The sequence below is a fragment of the Nicotiana sylvestris genome, chromosome 8, assembly GCF_000393655.2.
Source record: "Nicotiana sylvestris chromosome 8, ASM39365v2, whole genome shotgun sequence".
NCBI classification, from domain to species: Eukaryota; Viridiplantae; Streptophyta; class Magnoliopsida; order Solanales; family Solanaceae; genus Nicotiana; species Nicotiana sylvestris.
In genome coordinates, this window is record NC_091064.1 from 97,664,970 (window position 1) to 97,675,928 (window position 10,959).

General features: G+C 41.2%; 1 protein-coding gene across 1 annotated transcript; it reads right to left on the reverse strand.

Annotated features, from left to right (window-relative positions):
• Positions 1–2,023: 2,023 nt before the first annotated feature.
• LOC138875428 (uncharacterized) lies at positions 2,024–6,599 on the reverse strand. The gene is made up of 4 exons (XM_070154257.1): positions 5,204–6,599; positions 4,491–4,600; positions 3,065–3,313; positions 2,024–2,278 (listed from the first exon to the last, which is right to left on the reverse strand). The coding sequence occupies exons 1-4, from the start codon at positions 6,597–6,599 to the stop codon at positions 2,024–2,026; spliced, it is 2,010 nt and encodes a 669-aa protein (XP_070010358.1).
• Between the last annotated feature and the right edge of the window lie 4,360 nt (positions 6,600–10,959).

Genomic DNA, 10,959 nt, shown 5'->3' on the forward strand with positions numbered 1-10,959 from the left:
CTCTTAAGGCCAAGGAGGATGAGTTTGAGGTGAGCAAGAGGGTGATGGTCGAGAACGCCGACCTTCAGGCACGTGTGGCCACCTTGACTTCTGAGCTTATTCGAAGAGAGGCGGAGGCCGTCGGTTTGAGGGGCAAACTGAGCGTTAAGGTTGATGAGTTAGCTCGTGCTGAAAAGAGATGGGTGACTGCCGTATTTGAGGTAGCGGCTTTGGAAGATGCCTTTCATGTTTATAGGTCCGAGCGGGGAAGTGAGATGGAGACGTCGGCGCTCAAGGTAGTGAGGTTGGAGGAACGGATCCAAGATCTGGAGGCGGAGTTGTTTGTGTTAAACGAACAAGTTTTTGCTTTAAAAGTGAAAGAGGTGCGACGGCAGTTGCAACCCTCCACGTCTCATACCTCTACTGATTCCGTCGTGCCGCAGGAGTTGTATGAGATGTGGGTCCATGCAGAGGCTCAGCTTGATGTTTACAAGTCCCTGCAGGCTAACGGGAAGGTTTCCGAGGCAGAACTTGAAGGTGTTCGTGTTAAAGCATGTGCTACCCATGAAGCCTGCGGTTATGATCCCAATATGCCCGGCGGTGACGATGTCGATGATGATGCGGACAGGCTCGCCTCCAATTCTTGGTATAACGAGGAGTATGCCATGGGGGATGATGCGACATGGGGTTGTTGTATTTATCTTGTTTTGTTTTATTGTTTTTGTGAGGGCGTTTTCGAGCCCTTTGTAAAAAGTTTTTGTAATACAACAGTTGTAATGAAATGGTTATCTTTTCGTTATGTACTTTCGAATGGTTTTTTATTTGTTGTGAGGGGTCATTGGTTTTTCTGTCGCTTGTGCATAACGTTTTGGCGTAGTCGATCGTAGATCTTGGTAACTCGGGCGAGGTAGAATATTAAGTAATTCAAGGGAGGTCGAATGTTAAGTAATTCGAGCGAGGTCGAATGTTAAATGATTAAAGCGAGGTCAAATGCTAGTAATTCGAACGAGGTCGAATGTTAAGTAATTCGAGCGAGGTCGAACGTTAAGTAATTCAAGCAAGGTCGAATGTGAATTAATTTGAGCGAGGTCGAATATCTTCCTTTGGCGATGGCCTTTGGCCGTAGTGGTGTTATTTTGAGTTGTCGAAATGTTACCTGTTGTAATTCGAGCGAGGTCGAATGTTAAGTGTAAGAGAGCGAAGCGATGTTGGCTTTATTTCACTTCGTTGGAGAATATCTTGATGGAGTACAAAATGTTGCTTTATTTTGTTGGAGAGTATCTTGATGGAGTACAAAATGCTGCTTTATTTGATTTACTAGAGTACTATACATGTCTGTTTTATACATATATTGGAGAAGTTTCCATGTATCTAGTCCCTTCATCGTTCGGCCTGAAGAAGTCATCGTCAGGCGGGGCGATGAATTATACTTTGAACTTCGAGACATCCCCCTCGTCGCCTCGTTAAAAAGCTCCCTAAGAAAAACCCATTTGGGACAAAACCCGGGTGAGGGAAAAAGAGTACGGCTTGAGGGGCGTCATTTTTAGAAGTTGAAGTACTTGAGGTGGGCGACATTCCAGTTATTTTGTAGTAGTTTTTCTTCCATTGTTTCTAGTTGGAATGCCCCTTTGCTTGTTGCCGCTGTTATTTTGTACGACCCATCCCAATTGTTTCCCAGTTTGCCTTCTTTTGGGTCTTTGGTCGCTTGTGTTTTGGCCTTGAGAACATAGTCTCCGACTTTGAGTGGAGTATTTTGGACTTCTTGTTGTAGTACCGTTCTGCTTGTTGTTTTTGGGCTACCATCCTTACATAAGCCATATCTCTCCGTTCCTCTGCCTCGTCGAGGTCCTGTCTTCTGTTCTCATCATTGTTTGGTCCTCTTTCATTGGAGTATCTCAGGCTAGGTTCTCCGACTTCAACAGGTATCATGGCGTCAGTTTCATTGTCTAATGAATATGGCATTTCGCCTATGCTTGTTTTTGGTGTGGTGCGGTAGGCCCATAATACCTCTGGTAGCAACTCTGGCCATAGCCCTTTGGCGTCCTCAAGCTTTTTTTAAGATATTCAATATGGTTTTGTTGGAGGATTCCTCTTGATCATTGCCAGCGGGATGATATGGCATGGAGAGTATTTGCTTGATGCGCCATTTTTCGAAGAACTTGGTCATCTTCTTCCCAGTGAACTGGGGTCCATTATCGCAGCTGATCTCTTTGGGGATGCCGAAACAACATATGACGTTCCTCCATATAAATGTGATGACTTTCTGTTCGCGTATTTGGGTGAACGCACCTGCTTCCACCTATTTGGAAAAGTAGTCAGTTAAAATTAAAATGAAACATCTCTTACCTCGCCCCGCTGGGAGGGGTCCAACGATGTCCATTCCCTATTTGATGAACGACCATGGCAAGGTGACAGAGTGGAGGTGTTCGCCCGCTTGATGTATCATAGGCGCGTACTTTTGGCACTTCTCGTATCTCTTGACATAATTTGTGGCTTCCTTTTTCATAATGGGCTAGTAATATCCTGCCCGAATGATGCATCTAATGAGGGATCAGTTGCCTGTATGGGCACCATAGTGGCCCTCGTGTACTTCTTCGAGCACGCGCCTTGTCTGGCTCGGCCCTAGGCATTTCACCAAGGGCCCCCCAAATGTTCTCTTGTACAGGTCGTGATTTATGTTGTTGTACCTAGCCACCTGCATTCGAAGCTTTTTGGCTTTTTTTTTGTCTTGCAAAATTATTCCCTCCTGCAAATATGTCATAATGCGGTTGCGCCAGTCCCAAGTCAAATTTATGGAACGTACCTCGAGTTGGTCTATTGACGAGTGGAGGACGGTGACCACGTTTTCTTTAGTGATATTTTTGGTGGCAGCTTCTAGTTTGGCGAGGCTGTCTACCTCGATGTTTTGAGCTCGGGGTATTTGGTCGAGTTGACATTTATCGAATTCCGGCAGTAGTTTGTGAATTTCTGCCTGGTACTTTTGTAGTCTTTGTTCTTTGATTTGGAAAGTCCCCATGACTTGTTTGACAACGAGTTGTGAGTCGCATCTGAGGATGACTCGTCGTGCTCCATACTTGAGAGCTACCTTTAACCCTGCAATTACGGCCTCATACTCGGCCTCATTGTTAGTCATATCGGGGCACCGTATGGACTGACGGATAACTTCCCCTGTTGGGACCTCGAGTAAGAGTCCCAATCCCGATCTTGACGCATTGAACATGGCGTCGGTGTAAAGAACCCAGGGGTTGGGTTTCCCATGGGAGGTATGTGAAACTTCCTGCTCAACCTCGCGCATTATTTTGGCACTTAAATCGGCGACGAAGTCGGCGAGTACCTGCAATTTTATCGTTGTTTGCGCTAATATGTTATATCATGCTTACTTAGTTCGATGACCCACTTGGCCAGTCTTCCCAACAATTCGGGTTTATGTAGGATGCTCCGCAGAGGGAAGGTCGTCACCACTGATATGGGGTGGCACTAAAAATAGGGTCTAAGCTTTCGTGAAACTATAACCAGTGCTAAGGCCAACTTCTCGAGGTGGGGGTACCTCGTTTTGGCATCGACCAGGGTTTTGCTAATATAATAAATCGAAGATTGTGTACCTTTGTTCTCGTGGACCAACACCTCACTTACCGCGACTTCTGAGATGGCCAAATACCTAGGAGGCGCTCGTCGGGCTTTGCTTTGGCGAGTAGTGGGGGCGAGGACAAGTACTCCTTTAGTTCTCTCAAGGCATCGACACATTCTAAATTCCATTGGAGCCCGTTATCTTTTTTTAACACGTTGAAGAATTTGTGGCATCTGTCGGATGACCGCGAGACGAATCTTGATAGAGCGGCTATACGGCCAGTCAATATTTGCACCTGTTTCTTACTGGTCAACACCTCAGGTATCCCTTCAATGGCTTTGATTTGATCTGGATTGACCTCGATGCCTCTTTGTGATACCAAGAAACTGAGAAATTTTCCCGAGGTTATGCAGAAGGCGCATTTTTGGGGGTTTAGTTTCATGTCGTACCGCCTTAGTATACCAAAGGATTCCTTCAGGTGATCGATGTCGTCTTTTTTTCTTTTTGATTTAACCAGCATGTCATCGATGTAGACTTCCATTGTTTTGCCGAGTTGATCTTTGAACATCTTGGTGACCAACCTTTGGTACGTTGCTCCTGCGTTCTTCAACCCAAACGGCATGACTTTATAGCAGTACGTTCCTTGATGAGTGATGAAGGTATTTTTCTCTTGGTCCTCTTCCTCCATGAGGATTTAGTTGTAGCCTGAGTAGACATCCAAGAAGCTTAGCAACTCGTGTCATGCTGTGGCGTCGATGAGCGGGTCGATGTGCGACAATGGGAAGGAGTCTTTTGGGCACGCCCTGTTTAGGTCTGTGAAATCAACGCATATCCGCCATTTTCCGTTTTTCTTTTTTACCATGACTACGTTAGCGACCCATTGGGATTATTTTGATTCTCGGATGGAACCGTTGGCGAGGAGCTTTTCCACTTCGTCCCTTACGTCCTCGTTGATTGCAGTATTGAATTTCCTTCTTATTTGACGTACTGGCGGATAAAGTGGATCGACGTTCAACTTGTGTGTGGCCACGTCTTTTGAGATGCCCGACATATCTGCATGGGAGAAAGTAAACAGATCGGCGTTGTCAATTAAAAACTTAAGAAATTTACCTGGTTCTGAGAGTTTATGCCCGATGTAAGCCTTTTTACTGCTGTCGTTGTTGTTTAGTTGGAAGGGATGGAGATCTTCTACCGTTTATTCGGCTACTTCTACGATGTCAGGGTCCTTGATGACATCTGTTTGTAGGTTGAGTCCAGTCCCCAACTGCGGTAATTATTATGCCTCTGCGTCTGCTCCCTTCATCTATTGGGTGTACGTGCAGTCCTGGGCGATGTGATAGCATTCTTGGGCGGTGCGTTGCTCGCCCATAATACTGAATATTCCCCATGGAGTAGGGAACTTGATTACCTGGTAGAGGCTCGACGGGATGGCCCTCATGGCGTGTATCCAGGGCCACCCTATGATGGCGTTGTAAGTTGTGTCTTGGTTCATGACATGGAATATTGTTTCCAAGGTGACACCCCCAGCCAAAACGGGTAGTGTTATCTCCCTGGAGGTTCGCTCAACTGCATTGTTAAAACCTGTTAGTGTTATGCAACGCAGTATTATCTTGTCCTCGAGTCTTATTTGTGCGAGGACTCGAGGGTGGATAATACATGCGCCACTTCCATCATCTACCATTATTCTTCTTACATCAGTGTCTAAGATACGTAAAGTAATAACAAGAGCATCGAAATGAGGGAAAGTCAAATCGTCGATATCTGACTTATCGAAGATGATACTGTCTCCAAAATCGTCGTACCGTTCGTGGGTCATCGACCGTTTAAATTTATGCATGGTGGTGAACTTCACATGGTTGATCGTTGCTTCGTTGCCTCCACTGATGATCATTTGGATAGTGCGAGCTGGAGAGGGCGGCTTTGGAGGTCCCTGGGGTAGTTCGCGTCTGCGGGCAAAGTTGGCTCGTCCGCGATCGCTCATCAGTTTTTTCAAGTGCCCTTGGTTTAACATTCTCACTACCTCTTGTCGCAGACCTATGCAATCCTCGGTTTTGTAACCTCGTTCTTGGTGAAATTCAGAGAGGGCGTTTGACTTCCTAATATTTGGGTCAGACTTCATCTTTTTTGGCCGTTTCACATTCGTGTCGAGCTTCTCTAGTGCATACACTATTTCTGAAGGGGAAACACAAAAATTGTGAGCGGATAAGAGTGGAGGCATACCTCTTTCGTTTCGCTGAGACCCAGTGTACGGCCTAGGCGGCCCTTCCATATGTCGAGGAGGTGGTAGGACGGATGTTCTGACGTAGGGTTGATGTCTTTCTCGGTTGAGACGGGGGCCCGACTGATCCCTTCGACCATCATTATGACGATCCCTTCTCGATTCTGCTTGAACCAATGTCAGCCATTGGATTGGACCATTAAGATCATCCTCGTCGGCTCTCACCTCGGCACAATAGGCATTGTGGATTTCTTCCCAGGTGGTGGGAGGGTATTTCATGAGCCTGCTTAATAATTTTCTGGTTGCTCTCGACCCGTTCCTGCTCAGCTCGTTCTGGAAGGCCGCTACCGCCATCCCTTCTGATACATTTGGTAGGCTCATTCTCACCCTGTTAAATCGGGAGAGGAAGTCCATGATTCTCTCGCCAGGTGATTGCCTAATAGCGAATATGTCATTCACCCTGGCTTCCGCCTTCTTATCCCCTACATGGGCAATGACAAACTTGTCGGCCATTTCCTCGAACGTTGTTATTGACCGCGCCGGTAGTTGTGAATACCAGGTTAGGGCTCCCTCTGTTAGGGTTTCACCGAACGTTTTTAGTAGTACCGATGTTACTTGCTCCTTCGAGAGATCGTTTCCCTTCACCGCTATAGCGTAGTGGACGATATGATCTTCTGGATCTATAGTACCATCGTATATCTTCAGGTACAGTGGCATTTTGAAGGTTTTGGGAATGGCATATGGAGCCGCTTTTTCGCTGTACGGTTGCTCGATAAATTGACCAACGTCTCGTTTTGGTAGTAACTTTGGGGCACCTGGTATCTTGTCGACCATTTTTTGATGATTTTTCATCTGGTCGCGGAGCGCCTTATTTTCATTTTCATTTCTTCCATTTTCTTTAGGACGGCTGCGAGCACATCGTTACCTGTATCTATAGTGGGGTAAGTGTTACCTGTTTGAGGAAGGGGTTGCTCGCCAGTAGTTGTTACGATATCTACTTGCGCGGTGTTGCCGCTTTCCCTTTGGGAAGGTCTATCGAGTATATTGCTTAGAGTGCTTGTCAACCACTCTTCTAGTCGTTTCTTCATTGCTGGTTGTGCTTCTTCGGCTGTGGATGTGGAGGTTCCCTTTTCGCATGAAACCGTCACGCTTTCATGAGTGGGAGGTGAAATACTTCGCATAGGAGTACCGTTTGGTGTCGCATTCTCGTCATCTCCCCTGTCATCTTCGTTGATGGAGTTCAGAATGTTGGTGGTAACGCCTGCTATCGCCTTCAGTCTCGCATCTCCTTTTCCTGCCATCGTTTGTTTGTGCAAAACGTGGAAGAAATGTATTTTTTTATGATCTAGAAAGAACTATAGTTTCAACTAAAATCTCCCCACAGACGACGCCAAATTATTTGAGTAAATAAATGCTAAACCAATTAATAATAAATTAATGGGGTAAATCTCAGTTGAGCTTAATAAATTCTAGATCAAATAGAGCGAGATTCTTGTATAGTGGGAAGAATTTAAAAGCATTAATTAGTGCGTTCAGTATACTATGATAGACGAAAAATGTAATATCATAAATGTGCAATAAATGCAAGAAACGACAATGATTATAGCGTAAAGGAACTGTCACCCAATGATTGTGTGATTGGGTGTCTCTTCCCTCTGATGACGTGAAGAGGTATACAGTTGATATGAATGAGGAATCTTTGAGATTTATGGATGAAGGTTGAATAACATATGCTTGAATAAAGTGAATAAGACAACTCCTTCGTATATCTTTTTCTTGACTTTACAATGTGTTTCTTAGTTCTCAAAAGGGCAGATCCTCTCATTGTTCATTATCTCTTCCTATTTATAAGGGACAATCCTCAAAAAACCCTAAAAAATACAACACAGAGAATATCCGAAGGAATATTCTTCCTGTCTCTCTCTAAGTTCAAGTTACTGTTATTATTTTATCTTAACTGCCCGCTTTTGATCGTCGGCCTTTATCACACAACCGTCGGTCGCTGTTTTGTAGTCGATCTCATCCTATGTCTTGCTTATCCGTTACCGTGGTTGTCAAATTTGGACCTATACACTAATAACCTCCAAAGTTGATAGAATTAAGTACCAAAGGTGTAATCTCAAACTTTCCAATGCGGACACTCCGACCAGTGACCAATTATTTTTCAAAAGAAAAAAGTGTTTGATATAACTTTTTTCTCTTAAAATTACTTCGATCAAAAGTATATCCCAATTGAAATTATCAATACTCCTATTAGTTTACTTTCAGAAGCTTCAATCAGTTCAATCTTGTTTCTAGATTTTTTTGCCCAAACTAGTTATGGTACGGTATTTCATTTTTTCTTTTCTAAAAGTCATTAGGTGCAAAATTCACTTGTCTAACTAGTTAAGATTCCACTGTGTATGATTCGTTAAAAGAAACGGACTTCCTACTAAAAGTTTCTCTATTTCAGGACTTAAGCTCCAAACATTTAGTTACGACTTAAGAATGAAGCAATCTCATTCAACCCATGACCAACGCAGCATCCCTTGGTTATGGTCATGTAAACATTATTTAAGCAATGCTTCGCAAGCATGTAAGAGTCGCATTCATACATCACTATTTTCTAGCATGTAATAAAATAATTTTAGCTTATCTATATAGTACATAATTGATAACCTATTTTATTAAATTATGCAAGGAGAACATAATTCAACTTCTTATTGCGCTAAGTAAACAGAATATACACCAAACGAATACTTCTTCAAAGTATTGATAGTTAAAGTAGAATATTCTCAACTATCATAGGCGTTCTAATTCAACTTTTTTGGTATAAATGGCCTATCCTGGGAACGTTGTTTCACACGAATTCATCAAAACTTTAAAAAATAATAGTAGGTACTTATTAGTTTTAAGAATATCAAATAGTTATAAATTTGAGAAATTACACTAAGTGGACCTTTTTAGGATCATTATTAATATTTTGACCATGGTAAGAAAAGTATTAGAAAATAGCCTCCAACTAAAATTTTGGGAAGCGCTTCTGGTAATAGCCAGAATTTTCCTATATGAAATATTCGGGCGATTGCCATATTTTATGGCAATTACTGCGATCACTATATGAACAATTTTGGCGATTGTCATATTTTATAGCAAATTCTGGTAATCACCATATGAAAATTCTAACTCACCATATGAAAATTTTGGCAATTTACTACAAGGGCTTCCCAAATTTCTGGCCGAAGGCTAATTTTTAAGATTTTTCTTACATGGCTCAAATAAATATTATTTGCGGCACCCAATGATCCTATTTGTGCAAATCACCATTTGCACAAATGACTATTTGAAGCGTCCTTCGAGTTCCTTTTGGAACTTTTAGGAATTTGAATGGGCCATCTGGCCATCTATAATGGTCTTTTTCTTCATAGTATAAATAGGGGGAAGTGCACAGTTAGCTATTAATTAGAGATGTTTTTACTCTTTAGTCATTGTTTAAAATATATTTACTCTTTAGCCACTGTTTAAAATGTATTTACTCTTTAGTCGGTGCTTAATAAATTTTTACCCGGCCGAACGAAATAGCCCTGTGCTAGACATGGTTGTTATGTAAATATTAAGGATATGGTGTCCTTAACTTCATGAATGTTGTGTAAATATTAAGGACAAAGTGTCCTGTATTTACACATTCCATTGTTAAACTTTAGGATTTCATGTCCTTAACTTCATATGTGTAGTGTAAATGTTAAAGACATGGCTTCCTTAACTTCATGGGTGCAATGTAAATGTTAAAGACATAATGTCCTTAAATTTATATGCACAGTGTAAATGTTAAGGACATGGTGTCCTTAACTTCATGAATGTTGTGTAAATATTAAGGACAAAGTATCATGTGCGCCTTCCGTTGTTAAACTTTAGGACATCAGTCCTTAACTTCATATGTGCAGTGTAAATGTTAAGGACATAACATCCTTAACTTCATGTGTGCAGTGTAAATGTTAAGGATATAATGTCCTTAACTTGTATTTGTACCTTCTGTTGTTAAAAATTAGGACCTCATGTCCTTAACTTCATATGTGCAGGTAAACGCTAAGGACATAGTATCCTTAACTTTATGAGTGTTGTATAAATATTAAGGACATGGTGTCCTTAACTTCATGAATGTTGTGTAAATATTAAGGACAAAGTGTCCTGTATTTACGCCTTCCATTGTTAAACTTTAGGACATCCTGTCCTTAACTTCATATGTGCAGTGTAAATGTTAAGGACAACATGTCCTTAATATTTACACAACACTCATGAAGAAAGAATAAAAATATTTTTCGTATTAATTTTAATAAAATAGTGGCTATTTTTGCTCAGCATTAAAAATACTAAATAAAAACTAAATATCATGTTAAAAAGTAACTATCCCACCCCTTTTTTACAATAAAGCGTTCTGTCAGGAAAAAAATTGTCAAAAATGTCAAGAATGGGAGTGATAAGACAAAGGTACCCTTTGACTTAACATGAATAGAATTTCAATCTCTCACTACTTTTTCTCTCTAAAAATAAACTTTACTTTCTCCAATGCAGAAAATAACAGTTATTAATAGCCTGTTTGGTCAATCTTCTAAAATCAACTTATTATGAGAAGTATTTTTTTCTCAAAAGTGCTCAAAAGTTCTTTTGGTGAGAAGCAATTTTTGTTTGACTAATTAATTTAAAAAGTACTTCTGAGCAGCAATTAGTGTTTGGCCAAGCCGTAAAAATGTGCTTCTAAGTACTTTTTTCTGCTTCTCCAAAACTGCTTCTGCTTCTACTTAAAAGTATTCTTTTTCTTCTAAAAGCTTGGCCAAACACTTCAATTTTTTTAAAGAAAAAAAAGTATTTTTGACATTGGAGAAGCTTCGCCAAACATGCTATAAAAGTGATCATTATATGTCTATATTAAAGCTACTGATGTGGGCCATTAGTCCATGCATATGTTAGTATTTTCTTCTATTCTCCCTTTTCCCTTTTTCTTAAATAAAAATGAGGATAAGGTAAGAATAAGACAAATCATGACATATTATGAAATATAACTCAAAGTAACAATATGAAACAAGGAAATAAAAGCAATTTAGTAAAACATGAACAAGAAATGGAGATAGAGAGAAGGAAGAGATTTTCTTCTTCAATTGTGTGTATTTTCCTATCTGTTACAAGACTTTTATATAGTCATAAAAAGTGAAGAAAA

Coding starts and splice junctions, on each gene's coding strand:
- LOC138875428 (XM_070154257.1), bottom strand. CDS start 6,599: ATGGTCGACAAGATACCAGGTGCCCCAAAGTTACTACCAAAACGAGAC. Junction 4,601..5,203: donor AGATGATGGAAGTGGCGCAT/GTATTATCCACC, acceptor TCTCCCATGCAG/ATATGTCGGGCATCTCAAAA. Junction 2,279..3,064: donor CCGTAATTGCAGGGTTAAAG/GTAGCTCTCAAG, acceptor TTTTCCAAATAG/GTGGAAGCAGGTGCGTTCAC.